The sequence below is a fragment of the Protomyctophum bolini genome (assembly GCF_963924005.1).
Source record: "Protomyctophum bolini genome assembly, chromosome: 15".
Classification (NCBI taxonomy): domain Eukaryota; kingdom Metazoa; phylum Chordata; class Actinopteri; order Myctophiformes; family Myctophidae; genus Protomyctophum; species Protomyctophum bolini.
Window position 1 is genome coordinate 9,735,356 of NC_137876.1, and position 26,892 is coordinate 9,762,247.

Genomic DNA, 26,892 nt, shown 5'->3' on the forward strand with positions numbered 1-26,892 from the left:
TAGCCAACTGGAATGGAATCGGCTAAACCTGACTGATACATCATGATCACGTGACGTGATGTGTATCATCTCGTGTGAGTATTGGACAGGAGTTGCTGTGTTTGGCGAAAAATGCGAAATGGCGGAGAATCGAGTCAGATGGAAATGGATGTGGCGAAAGTGTAAATTGGTCTGTTATAGCGCCACCATGAGGCCAATTTGAAAGATGTGGGGCAGAGGTTCTCCCTTGGCCTACTGTGAGTGTACGTGCTTCACGCTTTCACGCTTCAATGCCTGAGATTAACTGTTCACAGACAGACAGAGAGAGAACATAATCCCTTGCCTTCGGCCATTCCAACCTCCTGGCAGGGATAAAAAATAAAGGTTGACGAAAAAACTGATATACAACCAATAAAGGTGGGAACAATAGGACGTATCGTTGGTTAGCGAAACGCTTGTACCGATCACCACATCTATAATTGAAGTATTAACTCAAAGATTTCCCCATACTGGATAGGATATACAGTAGCCTAGCTAGAGTACATACATTCCATATTGATAAAGATATCTTTTTTTATTTCGCTTATTACTGTATGTTGTATGTGTCCTTGACCTCTCCTCTCTCCTCTCTGTCTCAGACGTGAACGAGTGCGAGATGAGCTTGGCGCTGTGCGGGGAGGCCCTGTGTGAGAACGTCGATGGTAGCTTCCTGTGCATCTGCCCCAACGACAATGAGGAATTTGATCCCCTCACCAGCCAGTGTCGCTCCATGGGTAATACGGCAGGCACAGCACTCACAATGACTTACGGGACTTAACGTTCCGTCACAGCACGGGGAGACGTGCTGTTTTCCCTGCTGTAATGAGCCGTCTCTCATTGTCCAAACAACGGGGTTAACGAGGAGGGTGCATGTGGTGTCCTCATACAGTATGTGTCAACCGGCGGCAGTCCTCTCCACTCATTTCAATCGAGCGTTGCAGTTTTGTGGATACCCTAACAAGTCCACATTTTCATTTTAGGCTAGTCCCTTGGAAAGATTATCTGAACCACTACCGGTTATACTTTGTTCCCCTCCAGGGTCCCCCAAGGCTCTATACAAATCCGGTAGTATTTCTCTTTCCACCAAATCTCTTCGCCGGTACATAATGGTGGGCCAAATGTTCACCCCAGAATAGGGACACCAGGATTCATGTGGTTATGCGCTATTTTATACTTTGGATATAAATAACCGATCTACAAGCTAACAATGCATTGTGTTACCATTTTGAAAACCTTTGTCTAAAATAGGGAGGCCAGGGTTAATGTGGTTAAAACCTCCATCAGGACACATCTTCACAAGCACTTCCCCTCAGGGCCTGATCCACTTCCCCTGTGCATATTTCCTTGCCAAGACCAACAAGGATGAGGTGTATTGTTGTAAGCTATTGGCGGGTAGCACCGTGGGCACGCTACTCCCTCCTACACCAACATGACCTCAAGTCAACAGGTTACCGATACAAGAAACGTGATCTCCAAAATTAAGGGAAAAGCCCTTTGAGTCATGGCTTTACCATCGCGCCTCCAGCGTCATGTTTGTATGTGTACACGAATAGGCCATATTTACATTATTAAGCGGCGCGCCCCCGCAATGGGGATGTTTTTTCTTCTGCCTGGGCACTAAAACCACAGCTAGGCCTTTGTGTACTTTTGCGCCACATTCCGCTGTTTGCTTTCGACGTGTGCTAATCAATCATGTGAGAGTGAATGGTGTGTTGACTCACATGCCAGTGTTTCCATTTGGCTAAGCCAGCAGCTTAAGGGTGAATGCCTGAGTCCATGCCTATGGATAAATGAGCAGGCTCAGCAGAGGCAGGCGAAGGTTTGCAGGAGGGATGTGGACACTCCAGGAACAATAGCCAAAAGCCACTCGACACGTTACTGTGTAGAAGATGACTTTATTGTCAATTAACACACGCGCGCACACACACACACACACACACACACACACACACACACACACACACACACACACACACACACACACACACACACACACACACACACACACACACACACACACACACAGTACTCTACAGTGTGTGCTGCTGAGGCACAAGTCCATGTGTGCCTTGGGATTTTGTGACAACCACACATTATTGTTATTAATAACTATAAAAACAATTATGATTTTTTGCCTTATCAGTACTTTAAGTGCACTCATTTCTCAATACAGAGGCAAATTCCATACCCTAAAAATATATTTTAGGCCTGGGCAGCCAGCGTGGTGGTCCGGGCACCCTAGGCTGTATTGCAAGCGTATATCTACTGTATTCTACGTCCGAGCATAACGCCCCCTCCTGCCTCTGATTGGCCTACCGATACTGACCGTATTGCCCCAATGTGCTCACCAGAGTAATATAGTAAGATCAAAGTGTGTCGCTACTCTCCTGCTCTACACTCTGGGTCTCACCAGACTGTCCTCTGCTCTCCTGCTCTACATTCTGGGTCTCACCAGACTGTCCTCTGCTCTCCTGCTCTACACTCTGGGTCTCACCAGACTGTCCTCTGCTCTTCTACTCTACACTCTGGGTCTCACCAGACTGTCCTCTGCTCTCCTGCTCTACACTCTGGGTCTCACCAGACTGTCCTCTGCTCTCCTGCTCTACACTCTGGGTCTCACCAGACTGTCCTCTGCTCTTCTACTCTACACTCTGGGTCTCACCAGACTGTCCTCTGCTCTCCTGCTCTACACTCTGGGTCTCACCAGACTGTCCTCTGCTCTTCTACTCTACACTCTGGGTCTCACCAGACTGTCCTCTGCTCTCCTGCTCTACACTCTGGGTCTCACCAGACTGTCCTCTGCTCTTCTACTCTACACTCTGGGTCTCACCAGACTGTCCTCTGCTCTCCTGCTCTACACTCTGGGTCTCACCAGACTGTCCTCCGAGACGCGAGGTTACTCAATACAAGTACAAGAGAATGACAGCTTGGCTCATTTTATTATTTTATTTTTGTAGAAGAGGCAAACTTGGCACATTGTTTGTGCCGTTTAGCTTTGATTTAGTGATTGATTGAACACGTATTTGTATGATTTCATTTGGGTGTGTTCTAAATTAAAGTGTTAGTGTTGTTTATCGTGCATTAATCTAATTATAGTAAACTAATTATTATTGTACTGTATTATATCGTACATCCAAGTCGGAGGAACGTCTGTTAAGAGTTGGTAGGCCAATCAGAGGCAGGCGGGGCGTTACCATGTCTATGCTCGGACGCAGAACAGATATACGCGTATTGCCAGCCTGACTCTCTCTCCATTTCCTGTCAGCCTACTGTTCTGTCAATAAAGGCATAAAAGCCCCCCAAAAGAAGTGCCTTGAGGCATGTCATTATAGACTAAAATGTAAAATAGATAATGTTAAAAATTGTAATGTTTTCACAACACTCCACACAATGTGAGCTTTTAGAATGGCTTTTCCCCCCCCCCCTTTTTTTGCAATTTTGATCCTGACATCACACAAATGTTTTTCCGAAAATAACATAATAACATTTTTTGTAACATAAAGTAAAGAAATTAGTCCAGCAATTTTACTTTAATGGTTAGGAAGAATCATAGAAAAAGTTATAATTTATTTACTTTTCTGGCTTAGAAATGACCATCTCCATTTTACACATACTCAGTTTTTTCTAATGTAGTTTTTAACACTACTGTACTTTCATGTACCGCTGCAGATTTAACAAAATGTTCGCTAAATACATATCAGATATAACCAAATATCATCCGTGGCCTAATGCATAGTTTACTGGGGAGGTCCTTGAAATATTTGCAAACATTATCAGTGCCAGGGGATCATGTCAGCATAATAACCTGTTTTATGAATTATTTAGCTATTCAATTAAAACAAATTGCTATTTAGATTTTTACCTCTACTGCTGTTTGTCTTTAATGCACCTGTTTGTTTGTTGATTCACAGGCGAAGGCTTTAAGCCGGACACCGATGTGCCTCCGTCCCCTCCCTCCTCCGACGAGGAGAGGAAGGAGTGCTACTACAACCTGAACGACGCCAACTTCTGTGACAACGTCCTGTCACGTAACGTCACCAAACAGGAGTGTTGCTGCACAGTGGGATCCGGCTGGGGCGACAACTGTGAGATCCACCCCTGCCCCGTCCCAGGAAGAGGTACAGAGCAACGACGGACCACATTGTCACACAGCGGGAGCAATATGGCCGATTAATTATGGTCAATGAGGAAACTGGCTTGTTGCAACGATACACTATGTCACTGGTTCTCAACGTGGGGCCAAGGGACATCCTTGAGATGGTTCCCCAGTTAAATGATTCCACCAAAATGACTGCGGTTCTAGCACTGGCTCCATTCACAAGTTTTAACCAGAACCAGAACCATATTTGAAAGATATTTATAGTGAAGAAACGAGTGCAGGCTGGTTGGAGCGGGTGGAGAAAAGTGTCAGGTGTGATGTATGATAGGAAAGTATCAGGAAGGGAAGGTGTACAAGACGGTGGTGAGACCAGATATGTTGTATGGTTTAGAGACAGTTGCACTGAGGAAAAGACAGGAAGCAGAGCTGGAGGTAGCAAATGTCAGGAACGAGTACATCAGAGGGACAGCACATATCAGATGTTTTGGAGAAAAAGCCAGAGAGGCCAGACTCCGATGGTTTGGACACGTACAGAGGAGGGATAGTGAGTATATTGGTAGAATGATATTGAGGTTGGAACTGTCAGGCAGGAGGCTTAGAGGAAGACCAAAGAGAAGATGCATGGATGTAGTGAAAGAGGACATGAAGTTAGTTGGTAGGCAGAGGACGGGGTGAGGTGGAGGCAGATGATTCGCTGTGGCGACCCCTGAAGGGAAAAGCCGAAAGGAAAAGAAGAAGATTCATATCAATCTGTTATGAATTGATACCGTATGCAAAGAATATCTGAAGTGGATATGAAGCTGATTTGAATGTTAGACACACACATTGTTTGTATAGCTTGGATGATGTACAAATGGATGTACAAATAGAACCAAACAAATGTGTACACTCTCAGAGATAAATTAAATGTGTGAGGGTTTTACAGTATAGATCCAGAGACAAACCTTTTATCAAATGGAGGTCTGTGGTCTAATCAAACTGGGGGTCCTTTTAAAAAGGTTGAGAAATACTGCACAACTACACATTACAGTAGGTAGCACATCATCGCAGTAGTATGCTACCGTGTGGCTTCACAGACGATTTGTAGATCATTTCACCAACAAAACCATTTGTTCTTACAGCGGATTATAACCAGTTGTGCCCGCATGGTAGTGGACTTCTACCTGTGAAGGAGTCCTCTCCACAAGACGGAGAACGTGAACGTTACAGAGGTATGGTATCTCAGCAGCTCTCTCTCTCTCTCTCTTTGGCACTCTCTCCTCTTTCTCTCTCTGTCCCTTCATTCTCTCTATTTGTCCCCATATGTCAGCTAAGGGCATATACAGTTAATCAGACCAATAGATTTAATCAATTATAAAAGATAATCTTCACATTTAGAGGTTGGGCCACTGCGCTGCGAACCTTCGTGCGCACCTACGTAGCACAAGAAAGATGTTTTGGAGTTGATATTCTTTGGAGTTTTACAGTTTTCCCTTCCCTACAAAAGCTTGTGATGGCAGCAGTACAAGTGCTGTGTCCGCTCGCCTTTCATTTTCCGTTCGGATCTGCTGTTTAGGTATGGGGGATTCGGAGTCCCTGTGTTTGGGACTGATGCGCTTGATCAGAGTACCTGAAAAGCAGATCCAATTCATCGCCAAACCATAATAAATGTATTTCTCTTATATTCAATAAATATATATTCCATCCATTCATGAGTTGAACTGACTGAAATGGAGTATATTGTCTAACCTCAATGTGGGCTAATAGACTAGAAGAGGAGCTTGCACTGTAGAACGTCTATTTTAAGTTAAGTGGGTAAGAACATTTTTGTTTTACAAATCGAACCCTAGTGGCGGTAATATTCCTCTGTGTAACACCCTTCTCGGTCTCTGTTTACCGTCAGATGTAGATGAGTGTGAGATGTTTGGCTCGGACATTTGTAAAAACGGACAGTGTTCCAACCTCTTCTCCACCTACACCTGCTACTGTCGATCAGGCTTCTACTACGACAACACCCGCCTGGAGTGCGTGGGTAAGAACCATGTCTTACCTCTGCTACTTACAGTAACATATCATATCATTATTTAATACATTTTTAGTATTTTTTAATGAATTTTCAATTAAGCATACTAGGCAACAAAGTCTTATGCACACCTGTATGGTCTGAGGCGGGTGCGTAGGCAGGGCTCAATGTATTCAGAAGAATGCACATAAAGTGCACAAAGACCCGCACACCGTCTGCACTTGCAATACGAACTTTATTGGCAACGTTTCGGTCAAAGACCTTCTTCAGAAAAAACAAACCAAAAACACAACAAAAACTACCCCAAATGGACAACACCCCTCCACATTCTGTTGACAATAGTGATGATATCATCTGTAATGTATTACAAATACAAATTGTTTGAAAATGGCGTGATTGTAGGGACAACCCTACAATTTCTCCCTGGCCTCCCAGTTAGGGACATGTCATTATACAGTTGCTTACATAACAAACTCCTACACACTGTCTTCACATGCAAAAATAAAAAAATATTTAATGGGAATCTGAGAATTAACAATGTTCGGTTGATGGTCTAAGACCGAAACCTTATTTTCACTATTTGTCACAAGACCAAGTATACAGCTAAAGTACTTACTGTAACGTTGTCTGTGTGTTCCGTGCACATTGTGCGTCCACATGTGTGTGTACTCTATGTGTGCGTGTGTGTGTGTGTGTGTGTGTGTGTGTGTGTGTGTGTGTGTGTGTGTGTGTGTGTGTGTGTGTAGATTATGATGAGTGTGCGACAGAGAACGCCTGCGTGGACGGAGCGTGCGTGAACACCGCCGGGTCCTTCAACTGTTTCTGCAGCCCTCCGCTGGTCCTGGACCACACCCGGCAACGCTGCATCAGCTTCAACACCACAGAAGGTATGTTTCTGCAGCCCTCCGCTGGTCCTGCATCAGCTTCAACACCTCAGAAGGTATGTTACTGCAGCCCTCCGCTGGTCCTGCATCAGCTTCAACACCACAGAAGGTATGTTGTATGACATGACTTACACGCAGTGGTGGACGAGGTACTCCGCAACACCACAACGTACTCTGTATTCTGACAAAAACGTCCTTTATTCAATATTTCATGCACGTGCAGTACCAAAGTAAAATGACTAATTTTACTTTCCCTCCCTCCCTCCATCCATCCCTCCATCCATTCATCCCTCCCTCCCTCCCTCCCTCCCTCCTCACAGAGACGTTAGGGTCTGATCACGACATCCACATGGAGATCTGCTGGCAGGGCCTGGTGGAGGACAACATGTGTGCTGATCCCCTCCCAGGGCGCAGGACCACCTACACAGAGTGCTGCTGCTTGTACGGCGTGGCCTGGAGTGAACAATGTGCTTTCTGTCCCAGGAGAGACACTGGTGAGAAAGACACATGAACATGCTGGATTCTGAACAGGCTGGTTTTGATTTTCTGTGGCCCTTTATTTCTTTCACGTTTATGGTTTCATACTTTGAGGATTTGCATAGTAGCTATTATAGTGATGTTTATGACTGCCTTTTTGGTGGTGGTGTTTATGACTTAATTATGTATGAGAACAACGGCAAACCACCGCTCTACAACTCTGTATGTGCTGATGTCTTCAGAGGACTACGCTGTGATGTGCAACTTGCCGAGGAGAAGCTCAAGCTCGGACAGTTTACGAGAACGGCCAGGCTTCGAGTACAGTCCTGAGGGCACGGACGACACCGGGGAGTCGTTTGGTCCCCCGTACTGGGACAACTACGGCGCTCCCCTGCCAGGAGGAACCTACTACAACCCTGACCCCGCACACAGTGTCCCGCTGTTCAACGAGAACACGTACAGCCAACAGGAGCCGCCGGCCCGAGTCCCTGTACACAGACCACAGGAGTTCGAGCCCCGCCCCTTGGAGCCTTACCCCGGTGGGTGCACTGTCAAAGGAAACACAGATGTTTGTGCTTAACCCATTTTGACGTCTTATAAATCCTGACTGTTTTCTTGAAAAGGCTATGTTTTTCTATGTCAGTCGTTCTCAAACACTTTCATGTCACTTTTCACGATTCTTCAAAAATAGCAGACCTACAAGCTCGTAGCGCGCCACTCGGTGGCGCGCTATGAGCTTGTAGATCTGCTATTTTTCAATAGCTAAAGCATGACATAATGCTAACACCAAAAGGGGTTCCCGCCCCAAAATGGGTTAATAATGAGAACTTGATTGACAACACATTCTTCTTATTTGGATTGTTTTGTTTTTATCAGATCGCTATGACAGCTTCGAGGGCCTCAGAGCGGAGGAATGCGGCGTCCTGAATGGCTGTGAGAACGGCCGCTGTGTGCGCGTGAAGGAAGGCTATACCTGTGACTGCTTTGACGGCTATGAACTTGACCTCGCCAAGATGGCCTGTATAGGTAGGCGCCCCCCCACCCCCACCCCCACCCCCCCCACACCCGACTCAAGCATCTCCAAAGGATCTCTCTTACAAAAACAGACCACCCTCAGTTAATCTCTCGTCTGTTGAGTGTTCCAAGTATAGATAGCAAGACTAATGGGGTTTCTGGAATCAACAGGGAATAAATGAATTAATTTAATGTCATCACAAAAGACAGTGTTGGCTCTTGGAATTAGGAGAACCAAGGAGAAACCTCCCTCCAGGTTTATGTATTTTGGAGCCAGGTCTTGAGTTCATTTCAGTGAGGCAACTGATCATGCCGTATACATATATCTCAGAGAATTTTATGGCCTCACTTTTGAGCAGTGTTTCACAAACAGTGGGTTGGGACTCAATTTGTGGGCCACGGACCCATTTTTATGTAAGTAAATAAGTAAATATTTATTTTTTGTTGTTGCATTTACTTGCATACTTACTTGCAATGCATTATTATATAAAAATATTTTCAAATGTCTAAAAATATATCACATCTACAAGCTCATAAGTTTGGGTCCTGGGGAGACACCAAATTTATATTTTGTTTCTCAGCTGAAAACATTTGGGAACCAATGCTTTACAGGAAAATGATCATAGCAACTATACTCCTCAGATACAACTGTCGCTTCAGTCTGAACCTCCATAGACACTGCAATAGCTTTATCTCAGCCAGACAGCCACACCATGTACAGCATGGGATATTACAGTACATATTTTAAGATTGCTGCTCTGTTTTGTTGGCAGTAAGACCATTTTGGCCATCATAACGAAGAGCTAAGATTACAGTATGAAGCAGGAATCTGTCCGCGTGCAGGCCTGTCCACTCCATGGCAGACAATCATCGCACAGCGTGAGCAATTGGAGTAAATTCTCCAGACTTAGCAGAATCGCTTGAGGGAGGTGTGTGTCCCGTGCCATGCATTCATTTTATACCACCCCTTGGCGTTTCCCCGAAAGAACACGTAATGAACAGGGGAGAGACATTTGACGGACTTTGACTGCAATGAAATGACAGTCAGACCTCCCTTGCTGAAAGAAAAAACAGGCCAACTGGAAAGTGTATACAGTGCATCCTTAATTCAAGCAATAACATTGGTTTAGTGTTCGGTTCGGCCAGGGGATTGTGTTCAGTCCCTATCAAACTGACACGCAACATGACGGCATGCTTGATTAAATGTTTATAAATATGCATTTTGCAAGATGCCTTTTTTCACATACAATATTCTGTAGCATACACAAGGACAGTGATAGCAAGTAACGTAGCAACAATGGAAGAAAGACAGAAAGACAGACAGACAGACAGACAGACAGACAGACAAGAATGAAATGGAATTTAATCTCAAAGAAAAATCCTAAGTGAACGAGGCAAGGAGAATTGGGATAGATTGCAGAAGGAGAGCGGCTTAAGTGATTTCAGAGATATGAATCTCTTTCAGCGTCCTCCTGTCACACCACCGCCTAACCCATAATGCAACTCAGTGGTTTGCACATGTGGCGAGAACAGCTGTCGCTGCTGTGAAATCACTCCCTGAGCCGACTAACGCTGCGCGTCTCCTTTTTCCTGCAGACATCAACGAATGTGAGGACATCAGTGACAAGGTGGACTTGTGTCAGAACGGGACGTGTAGCAACACGGAGGGCTCGTACAAGTGCACCTGTTTGCCCGGCTTCGTGGCCTCCGCTACGCCACACGAATGCATCCCAGCCCTCCCAGCCCCGGCGTTTAGACCCAAGGAGAAGGAGAACTGAGACAGTGACTGTTTGAGCGCTGGCCTCTCCTTCTCCCATAACAACAACCCCAGTGACTCCCCCTCCCGTTCTTACCCTTCGCCCTCCTCCGTAGGGCCTGGCACTAAACCTCCAACTGAAACGCTGAAACGTCCAAACTCGTTTCCTACTTGGCACAAAACACACACAGCACATACTAATACATTAACTAACACACACACACACACACACACACACACACACACACACACACACACACACACACACACACACACACACACACACACACAATTGCATACACAGCATGCATACGGCACAAGTTCATTCATTCTGTTCTTTCGTTCACACACAAGAGGACCAGGAACTGTGCAGTGAATGTATTACATGGGATTTAGCATTTCTCCAGATTTGCATTTGCCTTAAAGGGATTTTTGTGGACTGATTGTTTTTATTCAGTAACCCCGGGCAATTTAATATGCAGATATATTTTCCACATTTTTGTCTCTGTCACTTCTTATTTGTTGTATTATTTATTTCATTTACATGACAGGCCTCTGCAAAGTAACTAAGCAAACTATTTCAGAGGGCGTACTTGATTCGTCTTGTTTTTTTTTGTCAGCCATTCCATAAGCGTACAGCCACCATAATCTCACAAAACACTAAGAAATGAACATTTTGTGATATATTTTGTTACGGTGGGAATCACTGTCAAACACTTAACACATTAGTAACATTCAGTCATTGTATTTGACATTTGACCTCGGACTACATGGACCATATATTTGACAAACATCAGAATTGCCTCTGTAATCACCAAGAGACCTTTTTCTGGACTAATATTGTTCTCCTGCCATTCTATTCCTCTATAATTTGTATAAGCCTCTGAAGCTTAATTTATAGTCCATCGCAGGATGGTCTCATGCTCTCAAGAACTGATCTTCAAGCTAAATTTGTCTTGAAGGGCGGCCATAGCTGATCTTTCCGAATTGGAAAGTAGCCGGTTTGACTCCTGTGTACCTGAGCAAGACAGATCTCGACCCACTTGTGCTCATCTGAGCCACCCAGAGCAGCCTTTGGCTGGGTGAAGTTTAGCTTAGCTGAAAAAGCAAATCTCTCTCCGCCAGGGAACAGAAAAAAACAGAAATAGTTCCTTCCTTTACCTTGAAGATAGTTTATTTCTATGAGCAAGCGATACAGTCATACTTTGGACTATACAATTAATTACGCTTAAAGTGAATCTCTGGACCAAGAACGGAGAATACAGCACGACCAATCTGTCACATGACTGGCATTACCCTGTTAGTGTATTGTATATGGACAAAGAAAGGCTGTAGATGTATATGATGATCTATGTAATATTTTGTAAAGGCTCTTTTAGCCAGCCTTCCTACATTTTGACCCCAGCTACTGCAGATATGTTTGATGGTAAAAAATAGTTGGTGATAAATGAATAAAGCAGCAAACTGTTTGAAAAAAAGAAAAAACAATCATATATTCAGAATAGTAATAATTTTCTATTATTTTCTCAAGAAGACCCTGTTTAAGATGGCTTATGGTTTATTCTAAGGGGGATGGTTTATTCTGCACTACCCTCTGTTTTATTTTGACAGATTTATACAAGTTCAAAGAAGGTGGGTGTAAACTGGGTTTGGCTCATTTTAACCGCCACTATGTCCCTGCTTTAATTAGAAACCAGCGTCTGTGTATTACAGTGTCACAAAGGTGAAGATGTTTCCATCCCAATTCCCATGTCAGACTATTCCCATGTGTGTGTCTCTGGGGCCTGATTTATTATACTCCATCATATGACACTGTCAATTGCTGAAGATTGCCAATCTACAAGCCCATAATGTGTAGTAATGTGACCCGTTAAGAGCTTGTAGATTGCCTATTTTCACCACCCGACAGTGTCATGTGACAGAGTATAAGGAGGCATGGACACACACAAATGCTTTGTTGGAGACATTTTGGATATTTTGTACAGATCTAGTACTATGTATTATTTTTTGTTACATATTCTACTAATGCATATAGTGCAACCAATATTTTGTTTGACCAAAAAAAGAAAGAAAAGAAAATGTAAGAAGAAAAGAAATCTGCCATTATAGGTATGTAGATTTATATATTTCTGTAAAAAATGTTTTGAAACATATCTTTTTTTTAATGTATGAGCAAAGTGGCTGACACTGTACCAGAGGAAGTGTGTGTATCCTGCCCTGTGGAGCAGACAATGAAATATAATTTTTTTAGGAAGTGGCAGCACTTTTCAGATCACAGCCTGTCTGTGATGCCAATTTTGTCCGTGAAGTTCAACGCAAAGACAACAAGCTTTTTTTAAATGCAAGCATCCACCTTCTCTGCCTTAACAACTATGTAACCTAAATATTAGGTTGCGGGTTGTAAAATTAACCATTTGTTCCTTTCAAATCTCTCCAAGGTTTTCTTTTTTTCCCTCTATGAATGTAACACAGTCATATTATATGCAATGCATTCAGTATACATTTTTTAATTGCATATGGTCCTCCACATTCAGGTATTAAGATGGAGCAGTGGCCTTAATTTAATGGACTGGACTTCTCTTGAGAGATCTGACCAGACAGAACTCACACTATCATTTTAGAGGATGGGTTTTTTAGTGACTGTTGCCCTCGGCTCTGCCTGCATTCAAACAGTATAAGCATTCAGTTGTACAGATGTTTCCAATGTGTGTTCACTGTACTTGTGCTGTTCCATTCATCACCCCACAAACCAGTCTTACGTCAATGTCAAACTAACTCGGAAACACAATGATTTTAGTTATTTAAACTTCCGTAAACAGCGAATAATTTGAGACAAATGTTGTATTGAATTGCTGTGGTCAATGAAAATATGCTCATTCATTTTGTTTACCTCTTGACTGTAATCATGACCAGTCATAAAAAATAAAATGTAAAAATATCATACATTTGTCCTACTTTGTGTAAGATTTTGTTTTAATTGACAGATACATATTTCATATTTGTTGCCTATGGAGAAGACACAACGTTTATAATTAACCCAGAAAATAACAAAAAAAAGGTTAGAATCATAACACACAGGGCTCATATTTGTTGAGATATAGCGCCATCTCGTGGCTTAATAGAGTTATACAGTCAAGATATGGGTAGGCATTCAAACTGGGAAATTGAGGAACGTCCCGATGAATGGGGGGGAAATGGAAATGGGAAGTCACAACGAATCATCAATGATGATATTAGATGCAGCCAGGAGATTCCTGAAGATAGACGATATAAGTGGCGGGGACCTTGTCCTTGATAAGCTCTTGAGGGAAGGATTTAGTCAGGCCAACTCGGGCCGCTGGGTCTGGCCGGGTCATAGATGACGTCTTGGGCACCAAAAAAATGAATGAGTTATACTCTCACCTGTGGGAGGCAGCATTACACTTGACAGTGTACATCTTGCCAGAAATTAAGAAGAAGAAGAGGAACGTCCCGGATGTCATGAATAATGCAAAAGAATACACGTCCCAGAAAGCACTGCGTTGCGTTTCACCCGTGTGTCATTTCCTGTTCTTCCAAGATTTACTCATGGATTTACGTACTGCCTTTATTTTGTTTGTAGATCTTGGAATAATATTACTATGGTCTCTCTAATCCAACTGCGCGATTTTATGTGTAGACTTTGAACTAAAAGCCTACTATTATGTGTGCACTCCACTGGTTGTGATGACGCCAGCTTTGGTCGAAAAGTATATGTGAGTAGATGCCAGCCAGGTTAGAATATTGCCATAATAAGCTTCTTGGATAGCTACTTTGTTTTTGAAAAGGTATTGGAATATGACAGGCGGGATAGGGATTGTAGGCACGACATGGCATGTTTTAGGTTGTACACGTCCAGGAGTATAACGTGCATTAATGTTGACAGTTAGCATCGGGTATTTATATGTCAATGTTTGAGCTGGAACCTACACAGTAGAGGAGCACATTGAGGATTGCACGTCATCTGTCACCCTGGTCCTCTGTATCATGTTCATGGTTATTATTTGCTAATATGCGTTAAGCTGCAATGTAAGGGGGCTTGTGTCTTTTAGATACCATTGCACAAGTAACCTATGTGATTTTAGGCCAAGGACGGCTCTGGCAGCTATACCACCACAGTCTGGACTTTTTAGAGTTGCACTTTTAACTTACTAATGGCAAAGGAGGAATGCATTGCAACGTGGAACAACGGTACAGAAGACAATTCAACCCTACGACACAGGAGGAGAGCCTCGGAGAAGAGCCAGAGCTCCCAAACACCATCCACCCACCTGTCCGAAGATGCAAACACTGATAGTGATGGACAATCATCAAATGACACGCAGACCTCAAATGGGACAACTTCTCAGTGGTATCACAGAGGAATTTACCCTCCCTGCAATGAGACCCGCAGCACAGTACATCTCATACTGGTGGTGGTACTGTCTTTCTCCACTCGCCTCTACAAGATCATGGAACCACCTCATGTGTGGTAAGTATATAGCCTCTATGTGTCGTAGGTTACACTTGAGCCTTGTTCATAATATTTTGGTGTGTCAGTTTGGTCGAAGTGTGAAGCAATTAAGCTTCTTCCATCTGACGGAGTCAGGTTTGCAGGGACTGCAGCTGCAACTTTGTTTTGTCTGATGGATGGTCTGATATAGTATAAGTCAACATTATTAAGATAGAAGGTTAACCTCGGCACACACACACGCATGTACGCTCGCACTCACACACCTTAACCATTAGCTTCGGACAAAACTGGAAGAGATTTTATTCTTGTTTTTGATATTTTTATTATCTCTGTCAGACTGTGAGAGCTACCTGTTTTATGATCTTATACTTTTCCATACATCAACAACTTCAAAACCTAAAGTGCACTGCTTACCCTCAAGCCATGGATGGAAACGAGCCGCTTGTTCTGAAATATTCCATATTGTTAAATAATGTAGTGTTTTAATCCAGTCTGTGCCCGAATTTCACTGTATTTATTTGTTTACCTTGAGCATGATACCAGCTTTCAACTGCGGCAACACTAACAACACACAAATAATTGAGAAATGTAGGTGCAGAGAGATGGGATTCAAACTATTCTTTATTGAAAAATAATACTGTAGAACTGACCCTAAACTTGAGCTTAATCATAACCCTAAAGGCCTATTCATAGTCCAGTTTTCGGTGAAGTCACCTCTAAACCGAAAAATATGAATAGGCCTTAGTTAGGCCCTAAGCCTAAAGCCTGGCAAGCTGAAAGTGTTGTTTCAGCCTCTGCAACCAGGAACTCAGTGTTGCACCCACAGGTGCACCACCACCCTGGTGTTATAGAGACTTCATTGACAAGACCTCCTACATCATTACCAAGTTTGTTTACATTATTAATATCTTGATGTTTCAGCTGGGACGAGACCCACTTTGGTAAAATGGGGAGCTACTACATCAACCGAACATTCTTCTTTGATGTCCATCCGCCTCTGGGGAAAGTAAGATGAACTATTAAACACAACTCCCTGTTTGGAGAAACTGTCCGGTCCTCCGAGAAAGCTACCATTTTTCCCTCCTCTGTTCCAGATGCTGATTGGTCTTGCTGGCTATATGACAGGCTATGACGGCACCTTTCCATTCATAAAACCTGGGGACAAATATGAACACCACAGCTACTGGGGGATGAGAGGGGTAAGCGTCTTGCCCCTTGAGCAGCACCAACAGAAAGTATGGTGTGGGAAACCACTGTATAAGAGTTAACCCATTCTGACCTGAGATCAGATTCATACGAGGTTTCCACTGGACACACACTGGTCTGATGAACCCATTCTGACCTGAGATCAGATTCTAAAAAATGTCAGTCGTTCTTCGATTTTTCAAAAATAGCAGACCTACAAGCTCGTAGCGCACCACTCGGTGGCGCGCTATGAGCTTGTAGATCTGCTATTTTTCAATAGCTTAAGCATAACATAGTGCTAACACCAAAATGGGTGCCCGCCCAGAATGGGTTAATGCCCTAGTTTATGACGGTGTAAATAATGTACCTGTAAAGGCCTATTCATATTCCAGTTTTACTGTTTTAGGTGATAGGCTCACCCAAACACATCTCTCTGTTTTTACAGAGAGATGTGTGTCAGGTGGTCACCTGACACCTAATCTCTCAAGAACAGATTCTGTGCTGCGCTACCGAATCTGTCAGCAAGGCCATTCAGAATGTGTATACACCACAGGAAGTGGAGGGCTGAGGCCGGGCCAAACGGGCCAACATCCTGTTATACAGTACACATTCTACTGGGGCCTGCCCCCAGAGGCAAATTCAAAGGAAACCGATGGGTTCCCAGATTACCTGACCTTATCACCGAAATCTGGAGTATGAATAGGCCTTATTGGTTTACAGTGTATGAAACATGCTTTTGTGATATAGACCATGACGCAGTAAAGTTGTTCATGTTCATTTGACATGCATGCCCTACATGTCTCCCTCCAGCTCTGTGCTAGTCTGGGTTCCTGCCTCCCTATTTTTTCCTACCTCACAGTAATGGAACTGTCTCAGTCTCCATCTGCTGCTCTCATCACTGCTGCTCTGCTTGTATTTGGTGAGTGTTTGCTTGTAAAACTCCAGACACATACCGTAGCTTAGATGATGGCAGTGGTTCGCAATACCCCAGGACCCCATAACTCTTGAGAGAGTATAGATAACAGTAGAGTTATGTTACTAACAGTAGTAGTTAGTTACTAACAGTAGAGTTTACAAATGGACCCTGGGTGCATTTAGTTCCATTTGTATACTCTCAGATTTACAGACCTTAAGTGTCTGCAAGTTTAACCCCCACCCTTGGACCCCACTTTGCGAACCACTGGATTAGGTGTAAAACAATTATTTGATTAACACAGAATACATCGCATTAGATTACATTTTGATGGATTAAGCAAGGCAAGGCAGTTTTATTTGTAATTTTGTATAGCACAACAACAAGGCAATTCAATGTTCTTTAGTTTACACAGAACATCAAGCAAAGGAAATGATAAAATGACAAAAGTGGTCCGATCCAGTTAGAGTGCAGAAGAGAAAAAGAATAAGCAGTTTTGTATTTGTATACATGTATGTTCAACTTCACTCAAATCGGATTGTTTCTTTATATGGAATTTCAAGATGTTTGTACTGCATTATTTATCTCACTATTGTGTTTTGGTTAATGAATTGCATAAATTAAACACATGAACCCTAACATCCCTTTTCTGGGCATGTCATGATAAGCGAACATTCGGCTGAAATAGAAGAACATTTCACGAAAATAACAGATCTACAAGCTCACAGCACATCGCAACACATTGTGAGATGTGCAGTAGCCTGTAGGTTACCGACTTCGTTTCCCCAAAATAATTGTCGCTTCATCACCTTGTTGTAATAACACACAGTGTGCATATGTACTCAAACAGCAGTGAAAGCATGTGAATTTATTGCAGTAAACACGCCTGGTGTGTACAGACCTTTAGTGTACTCGGCTGTACTGTATACTGTATGTAGCTATGTAGCAATATAGCATACCAGATATTTGACATGTTATTGTTACATGGATATTAACAGTATTCCATGCAAATATCAAGGATGAGGAGCCGAGGACGCCAAAGTAATATGGCGACAGAAAAGAACATCTAGGGCGCCCGTGGCTATATGAGTTCAATGGAGAAGTGGTGCCATGTTATATTTGGACCCTCACGCTATATACTGTTTTATAATTTGACTCTTCTGACAGACACAGGCTGCATCTCCATTTCCCAGTACATCCTGCTGGATCCCATCCTCATGTTCTTCATCATGGGTGCAGTGCTGAGCATGGTCAAGTTCAACCAGCAGCGATACAGGTAGAACATCTGTACAAGCCTCGTGAGATTGTGACCTACTGGTACTGATGTTTACACAATAGAGCTATAATATATCTAGAGAACGGATTGAGGAGCGATAGCCCCGCCCCCCGCTATTCACTTCAATGGAAATTGCTCAGTGGCGGTTTGAAGCCACGACGAATCGACAATGTCTTCCGGGTAGTACCCCTGTGTGCCCGGATCCTTCTCTTCTTTATCATGTATTGATCCCGTTTTTTGATCCGTGTGAGCACCTTTTTATCATTATCACATCCTGCTACCGCCATTGAGCACCTGGTTAGTTCCTCTTTTTTCTCAGTACCCCTCGAGCGTTGATATGATTGACTGGCTCCTATCATACTACCCCTCGGGCTGTTCTTGTGGTACCTCTGAGTCACGTCCTAAGTCATGATTCATACATTTTATCTGGGCCCAGCCACCCCGCGCGCCTGCAGTACTAGCTTTAGTAACATTGTGTGAAATCTGACAGTGGGATGGAACTACTAGGCTTGAGGCAAGAATAAAAAAAAACAATATCATTGCATATCATCGGTTGAGAATCTAATATGGTTGTCTATTATTATCCAGGCCCTTTAGCACCCCCTGGTGGCTGTGGCTGGTAACGACGGGCGTAAACCTTTCCGGGGCGCTGGGTGTCAAGTTTGTGGGATTGTTTGTCATCCTATTGGTGGGACTGAACACAGCTTGGGACCTCTGGAGACTTCTGGGGGACCTGCACCTTTCACTGGTTTGTCTATTTGGTCAAACTAACAACTGATACTTGATTAATATTGTATTTAATGATAATGGAATTTGGTACAGTAAAACATTGGATCGTATAGTTACCAAATATAGTTTGTCATAGTTATGTTTTATTGATTCTGTTGTCTGTGAGTGAGAAACTGGAAACGGCATTTGTTTTTCTCTAATCACAGGTCTGACAACCACACTTAATACTAAAACAAATGCACACAATGTGGATTCTGCCAAATAGTTATACTTAGGTCTGTTTTACTAAGAATAGAGGATTTAATTTAAGATTTAATAATCCAGCCCTCTCAACATCTCTTCTTTGTCTTGTGCTCTGTTTCTGGTGCCAGGTGGATATTGCAAAGCACTTGCTGGCCCGGGTGTTTGGACTCATCCTGCTTCCTCTGTTCCTCTATGTTACAATATTTGCAGTCCATTTTGTTGTATTGAACAAAAGGTGAGTGTGACTGTTTGGTTTCTCTTACACCAGGGTTTCTTTTACCCCTCAGATGGGGTGTACATTTCCTTAACCACTTAAGCCTAAGACAAACAATCTTATAGATTTGCAATTGTTTTGGCATCATATGTACAGTAGGTGTAACATATTTGTGAAATGACACCAGGTAAATATGCATAAGGAAGCATGAATGTAATCTACATGAGGAACATGTTCCAAGATCATGCATGCTCAGTTAACCTGACATGTATTGGTCATGAATCCTTTCTTCTCTTACCAGCGGTCCAGGAGACGGTTTCTTCAGCTCCGCCTTCCAGTCCCGTCTAATAGGAAATAATCTACACAATGCATCCATGCCTGAGTGTGAGCTCATTATTTTCATGAAATAATTATAAATATTCACACGCTGGACAATTTGCTCTTACTCAGTATCTAGACTGGACGTCGGTGGCTCTTGGTTGGCATTAGAGCAAAAATGTCCCCTGTGTGAATATGGTCAATTGTTTTGTGTTTCTGCCCATACAGTCTTAAATGTTAAGTGTGTGCATTTGCTCTCACCCCGGACCAGACCTGGCATATGGCTCCACCATCACAGTGAAAAACCTTCGCATCGCTGGAGGCTACCTGCACTCCCACTGGCATTTGTATCCAGAGGGAGTAGGCGCTAAGCAGCAGCAGGTCAGACCACAGGCCCTTCTCTTCTGACCACTTAATCAACAGACTGTGCTTAAAAGGCCTATGTTGCAGATTTTCTTTTTACCCGTAACCTATCGCTCTGAGGATATGCGGAAATCCTTCCATTGTTCCCCCCTCAAATGTTCTGGAGAAACCCTGCCAGCTGAGCTTACACAATGTATTAGAGTGTGAACTCTAAACTGTCTCTTGTGCTGCATGTGTTTCCATATATAGGTGACAGCTTACCTCCATAAGGACTACAACAACTTGTGGATGGTCCATAGACAGGATGAGAACAATGGTGAGCAGACATGTGGCCATGTGGTCTGTTAATGTTTATTACAGAGACGTATGTAATGTTCTCATGGTTGATCACAGTGGTTCTCAACCTTGGTTGAGCTCTGGATAACTAACATATTTCTTACGTTCTGCAAGGACCACCCCAACTCCCCAAACCATACATTTATTTTTAGGACATAACACAGCCGATCAACAAGCTCAAAAGATCGGCTTGTAGACTATTTTCTGCTATTTTCAGTGTATACTGTATTTCATTTTAAACCAGTTTGAGAAACTGGTTTAAAAGAATGAATGCATGTTCTCATTGTTGTTCTATATTTTCTTTAGATTTGGGTCAACAAGGCTCCTCTGAGCTGGTCCGTCATGGAGACATCATTAGATTAATGCACAAAGAGTAAGTCATGTCATACAGACACTTCAAAGTTTATAATTGAATTTTCATGAATAGGTCTAATATTTGAGATAGAATCCAGTAGGAAAGCATGCACATCTCAAGAATTCTACGGCTGCTGAACAGAAATGCGTACAGATGAGAAGATAGGAAGTCTGCACACCGGTCTTAAACTCCAAACTTTTAATTTATTAGAAGGGAGAAAACGTATTGACCCCTTGGGGTCTTCGTCACTTCCTATCTTCTCATCTAGATTTAATGTTTCTCATTTTTATTTGAGTCGCCTACCTTCCAAGTAATGGGAAATGTGTGGAATTGTTTAACATGGTTGAAAAGAAATATCACTGAAGATATTGGAAACTTCTTATTTGCAATGTCTCTTTCATCAATAATAATAATAATAATTGACAATTTAACCTGTGTTGCTCATAAGTTTGATTTCAGTAGGTAAAGGCATAAAACATGTATTTAACAAAGGATTATGGATCTTGAGACTTCTTCCATAAATACTGTATACATTACTTTTAATTTGTATTAATTTATCATTTTCTTGTCAGGACAACCCGTAACCTTCACAGCCACCTCCATGAGGCACCGCTGACCAAGAAGCACTTCCAGGTCACAGGTTACGGCATTGTGAGTAAAATAACATTAGATGGTATTTATATATTTTTAGAATTAAGAATTGCATCTTACAGTATGTGTTTCGCTGAGTCTGTCCCCTAGTTTATATTGTACAAGATGTCCTGGAAATCTTGTCTTATGGAATCAAATTTGTAATTTATGAAAAAAATTATCTTAACACGTCTGAAATGTAACTTGCTGTTACTGCAATTAACTCTATGTCTTGATGTTAGAATGGTACAGGTGACCCCAATGACCTCTGGCAGGTGGAAGTGAGTGGAGGTCGGAAAGGAGACCTGGTGAAGGTACTGCGCAGTAAAGTGCGCTTTCTGCACAAAGCCACCGGTTGTGTTCTTTACTCCTCTGGCAAGACCCTTCCAAAGTGGTAAGATGGGATTGTTGTTCTGTTGCATTGGGTTCCTTAACACCTTAACAGTGTAGCTCACCCCAATCTATACTGTAAAGAGAGTAGAGCATTACATTTGGTTTATTTTTATTTATTTGTTTATTTAGACGAGACAATGCATATAATAATTACATAAATGCAATATAAATACATCGGATTTAGCAAAAATGGTAATTTTCATCCGCAGTCCCCACATAAAAACATAAAACAAAACAACCAAACAATACCTTACATTAGGTAACGGAGCATTAAAAACATACACAAGGAAAGTACAAAGTGCAACTATATAATTTAGCAGCGGTTTTTGTAAGGGCGATACGGATTTCTAACTAAAGTAAGTTTGACTCGGTTCCACAGATAAATATTGTGAAAATACCTGATCTACAAGCTCACAATGCCTTGCAACGCAAGCCGTTGTAAGCCACTGGTTTAGACAAATGAATTTGTTATGAAGTTAAAGCTAACCTTTAGATGTCCTCTCTGTCCAGGGGCTGGGAGCAGGTGGAGGTGACGTGTAGTCCATACCTGAAGGAGACTCCAAACTCCCAGTGGAATATTGAAGATCACATCAATCCAAAATGTATGTTGTACGCATAATATTACAGCAGTTATGTTACTTATTGTCATAAAACATAATCTTACGTGTTGGTTTGCTTTGTGTGTGTGTTCACAGTGTCCAACATTAGTTTGTCTGTGCTGAAGCCCCATTTCCTGGAGATTTTACTGGAGTCCCATATCGTTATGATCAGAGTAAGACCATATTAAAACAAATTATACTTTTTCTGGGGGGAAGCTGGGTTTTAACCAATTTATTTTATACTAATTTGTGTCGAACACAAATAGTGAAAATAACCACTCGCAACGCTTTGCGATGTGTTGCGCTGTGAGCTTGTACATTGGCTATCTTCACTATTTTGAAAATTGCTATAAAATATTTTCTTAAATTATCGATTATCAGTTATTTTCTGTGATCGATTAAATCAATTCGTTCAAATAACGGTTACACGCCTCACCAATACTTTATTCAAATGTGTCATTGTAATGGTTTCATAGCCCATCATGTGTCTCCTTTTTAGGGTAACAGTGGTTTGAAACCCAAAGATAATGAGATGAACTCTAAACCCTGGCACTGGCCCATTGACTATCAGGTACTGTGCATCACATAATATTATTATGCTACATTCATTAGTTTTTGTATTACATCCATGCTAACTGTTACTTTTCTTTGGTTTCTATGAAGGGATTGAGGTTTTCTGGAGTGAATGAGACTGAGTATCGTGTTTACTTGCTGGGAAACCCTGTAAGTTCAATTTATGCTTGCCATCCTGTCTGTCTGTCTGTCTGTCTGACCATGACATATATGTTATGTTAACATTGGTGGAAAGTAACTAAGTACATTTACTCATGTACTGGTGTTTTTCCAATTATCTGTACTTTTATTTCTACTCCACTAAATCTCAGAGGCAAATATAGCTTTTGTTACTAGTAGATTTCAATTATTATTACCCACATGGTGCCACGATGTGAGCTTGTAGATCTGCTATTTTCAAAAGATTTTAATACATACCAATACAATTTTGATACCCTGTGAAACGTGCCATTCTGCATAAAGAATACTTTTACTTTTAGTACTTGAAGTATATTTCGGTAAGTACATTTTGATTGCCAGACTTTACTTGTAACAGAGTGTTTCTACATTGCAATATTGATACTTTTCTCACCACTGCATGTGAATACTGTGTTGGGTAAATGAAGTTGTAACTCCTCCTCAGGTGGTGTGGTGGATTAACCTGGCTAGTCTGGTGCTGTATGTCGTCATGATAGCTTTAGCCTCTGTAGCCCTCCAACGATGTGTCCCTCTGAACCAAAAAAGAAGAGGTAGGCTGATTCACATTATGTAATATCCCCTCTATCATGCACTTGTATCATTAGTTGTATGACAAATAGTTGTATGAAAATAGTCACGTGTTGCATTGTGATCTTCATGTATCACTCAACTCATAATTCAGTTTAGAATTCTGCTGATCGTCTCATGCTAATCGATCATTCAATTAACATTTTCATCCCTGTATTTCAGAGCAATGTTGGGTGCTTAGGAAAGGAGGAGGCCTGCTATTCCTGGGTTGGCTGCTACACTATGCACCTTTCTACACAATGGGCCGTATTCTTTACTACCACCATTATTTCCCTGCCATGCTCTTTAGTAGCATGCTGACAGGTACTGACTCCTACCGTATCAAACGTATTCAATTCAATCGTCGTGACTCTTATCTAGCTTGTAGATTGTCTATATCTGCTATTTTAGTAGGGGCTGCAGTGTTTAATGTAGTTTTGTACTTTGCTGCTTCTCAGGAATCACACTGGACACTTTGTTGCAAAGTAGTGACCTGTTGCTCCGCCCCCCCTATTCTGATTGGCTGCTACGAGCTGGGCAGGTGGTACTTCTTTTCAGCATCCTTTACAGGTGAGCAGAGGGCCAGCAGACCTGTTACATTAGTTTAGGAAACTTTAGGATTGTGTTAAAGGCCCAATCCGTGATTGTTTTGAACACAGGGTTTGTAACATTTATAACCCCATCATAAATTAAATATAGGTTTGTTTTAATTTAAACCAATCTTTACGGACATGAGAAACGTAAACAAACTTATTACAGTTCCAACACCAACATTAACACCAACATAAAGTTAAGTTTGTGAGTCAAGCTGCAGGATATTCAAACTGACGTTCGAAACTTGTTATGCTTCAACAAAAAGCTAAAACAAAATTACGTCATTCAGAATGGCAATCTACGATATAAAATTCTATTTCACAATTACTACTAACCACTGGATGCCATCTCTTTCACACCTCTGTCACATTTCTCTGTCTGCCTTTCATTGCAGTTTCTATCTGTTTCATCCACTGTGCTATGGCATGAAAGGCCCACTGGCACATGAACCCGGCAGTACCATGGCTGGCCTCAATTGGATGGACTCCTGGGAATTCTGAATTCTGAATTCTGAGCTTTATTTAATGACGACAATAATCTCGCAATAAACATACGATTTTATAGCTATCTAATGTCTGGGGCACTACTGTTCAAAAGTGGTCAGACTCTTGTGAACAGACATGAATTGTTAAACCATAGACCAGACCTATATATATATATATATATAGGCCTGGCTGATGCAGTATCAGGCCTTTGTTTAACTTATTTTGATGACATTCTGCAGCCGGTGTCCTGATTTTTAACAACTTTCAACCTGGTGTCCCTATTTTGGGCATATAGTAGTTAAAGGTTTTCAAAATAGCAGTTCTACAAGCTCATGTCTCATTGTTAAACAAATAGCAAATTTAAAAGCCAACAATGTGTCACAATTTGTGACACATTGTTGTTGTTTTTTTTGCTATTTGTTTATTTCCAATTCTTGCAAATCTAATTAATCAATTTGTCAACTAATTGGTTTGATTAGAATTGATTTTATACTTTTTGACTATCAATCAAAATATTGGAAATCTGTGAACTGGGACTTGGCAATGTTGGCATCAGACCCTAGCCACAAGCCACTCAGATATCTGGCATCTGAGTTGCAATACTAACCCTCGACAGCCCATTCATCCAAACGGAAAAGTCCTATCCGATAAAACTCACCAAGATTTCAGCTGTGTGGAAAGCTTGGATTATCCTCTTTTTATCTGTCAAGCTTTTTGTTTCATAAAAATCCACTGTAGACAGACCTACTTTGTGTCTATAAATTCCATGCAGGTGATTATTTGTCCAAGTGTTCAAGTTTGGAAGCACTTTGGAAATCGGTCTCCTGTTTCAAAAAGGAGGCATTAGGATGTTGCGTTATTGAAAACAAGTGCTTCCAAACTCCAACTAAAATTATCACCTGCATGCATGGAATGTATTGACAGAAAGTAGCTTAAACAAAAAGTTGACCGCTTTCCATACAGCTGCAATCTTGGAGAGTTTAGCATTGTTTAATCAGATAGGACTTTTCTGTTTGGATGAATGGGCGGTCAAGCGTTGGTATTGCAACTTTGATGCCAAATGGCATTATAGCATCTAAGTTGTGGCTAATCGAAGCACACAAATCTGGCATCGGTCAGGCTCTACTTTAGACCAGTGGTCCTTGAGGAGGTTCAGGTGGTCCCCAGCTAAATGGAGAGTTGATAATAACCAAATTGATCTTTAACTCTTGAGTGTAAAATGAGACCAAATGGACCCCTGCAGACCCATTTGGTTTAATTTTACATTACATTATTGTTCAACATCCGCATTACTCGATTTACAAAAAGTCTACAAAATTAGAATGTAGAAGAATTGTTATTTTGATCGTTTGCCAACAGCATGGAATTGTGGACAAAATCTTATCCAACAACAAAATATTCTTTAGTTTTTGGGGCTGAGAGGCTAAATGACATGAAATGGTGGTCCGTGGCTCAAATGCTGAATAAATAATGTTTATAACATGATATGAAAATGGTTGAAAACCACTGCCTTAGAGCTTAGACCAACCAATGACTTCCGTTACAGACCACCGAAACATAGGCTTACCTCAAATTATCCCTGGCAAGATCTGGACATGCTGACTCATATCATGATTCAGACCCTCCCGTCACTGGACTTGATGATGTAAGACCAGAAGAGAGTAGAGACTATCATGACGTCAATATGATGATTAAAGTATTGTATAATACTTCATTGAAATATCTTCACACATTTCTCACTCAGAGTTTAATAGTGTTTACAGCATCTTTCTTTTTTGTCTTACATAAAGTACTTTTTCTGCCTGTTTACCTGTTCAGGCATTTCTGTTCCTCAACATTTTATACTGTTTTAGTTCATTGTGTATTGAGAATGTTTCAAATTGTGCAATATTGGAGCCAGAGAGTCTTGAGGAGTATTTAAAAATGAATATTTTGCTGATGATGCCGAACTGCCTTAACATGTATTACATTCTGTAATTATGTTGCAATAATAAGCTGAAGTGCCTGAAGGGATGAAGTGAAATGTAAAGTAAACCTTGTTTTTCAATGTTCTCATTGATTTTCACTCATTTCTAAGGCCAACACTTTTAGGTTAATCAAAGACTTATGTTTCACTTCACGATGGTCTAGAATAGATCAATATTTTTGTACTGTGAATGAATGCTTTCCGGTACTGTTCGGCTTCTGTTTGTTATTACAAAACTTCTACAGAATTTTAATG

At 41.8% G+C, this 26,892-nt stretch overlaps 2 protein-coding genes across 3 annotated transcripts in view; both read left to right on the forward strand.

The window, feature by feature from the left end:
- LOC308329620 (latent-transforming growth factor beta-binding protein 2-like) overlaps nt 1-13,191 on the forward strand; it is a 125,284-nt gene extending 112,093 nt beyond the window's left edge. For both annotated transcript variants that reach the window (XM_080784040.1, XM_080784041.1), the window contains exons 33-41: nt 618-752; nt 3,930-4,136; nt 5,239-5,328; nt 6,000-6,128; nt 6,866-7,006; nt 7,324-7,497; nt 7,723-8,019; nt 8,357-8,506; nt 10,091-13,191. In XM_080784040.1, coding sequence (XP_080640166.1) covers nt 618-752; nt 3,930-4,136; nt 5,239-5,328; nt 6,000-6,128; nt 6,866-7,006; nt 7,324-7,497; nt 7,723-8,019; nt 8,357-8,506; nt 10,091-10,272 — 1,505 coding nt within the window. In that variant the 3' untranslated portion in view covers nt 10,273-13,191. The remainder of the gene's footprint in view (nt 1-617; nt 753-3,929; nt 4,137-5,238; nt 5,329-5,999; nt 6,129-6,865; nt 7,007-7,323; nt 7,498-7,722; nt 8,020-8,356; nt 8,507-10,090) is intronic.
- Nucleotides 13,192-13,834: 643 nt separating this feature from the next.
- pomt2 (protein-O-mannosyltransferase 2) lies at nt 13,835-26,722 on the forward strand. Its single transcript, XM_080783197.1, has 21 exons — nt 13,835-14,739; nt 15,643-15,727; nt 15,816-15,920; nt 16,717-16,825; nt 17,987-18,095; nt 18,684-18,843; nt 19,196-19,302; nt 19,583-19,665; nt 19,871-19,980; nt 20,212-20,278; nt 20,605-20,671; nt 21,226-21,304; nt 21,526-21,677; nt 22,187-22,278; nt 22,372-22,448; nt 22,775-22,846; nt 22,939-22,998; nt 23,471-23,576; nt 23,776-23,916; nt 24,051-24,162; nt 24,581-26,722. The coding sequence occupies exons 1-21, from the start codon at nt 14,423-14,425 to the stop codon at nt 24,684-24,686; spliced, it is 2,316 nt and encodes a 771-aa protein (XP_080639323.1). The 5' UTR covers nt 13,835-14,422; the 3' UTR covers nt 24,687-26,722.
- Nucleotides 26,723-26,892: the final 170 nt, after the last annotated feature.

Excerpts from the sequence above, each read along its gene's own strand:
- pomt2 (XM_080783197.1), top strand. The coding sequence starts at position 14,423 with ATGGCAAAGGAGGAATGCATTGCAACGTGGAACAACGGTACAGAAGAC. Across the intron at positions 18,096-18,683 it reads TTCAACCAGCAGCGATACAG|GCCCTTTAGCACCCCCTGGT; the intron begins GTAGAACATCTG and ends ATTATTATCCAG. Across the intron at positions 22,999-23,470 it reads TTTACTTGCTGGGAAACCCT|GTGGTGTGGTGGATTAACCT; the intron begins GTAAGTTCAATT and ends ACTCCTCCTCAG.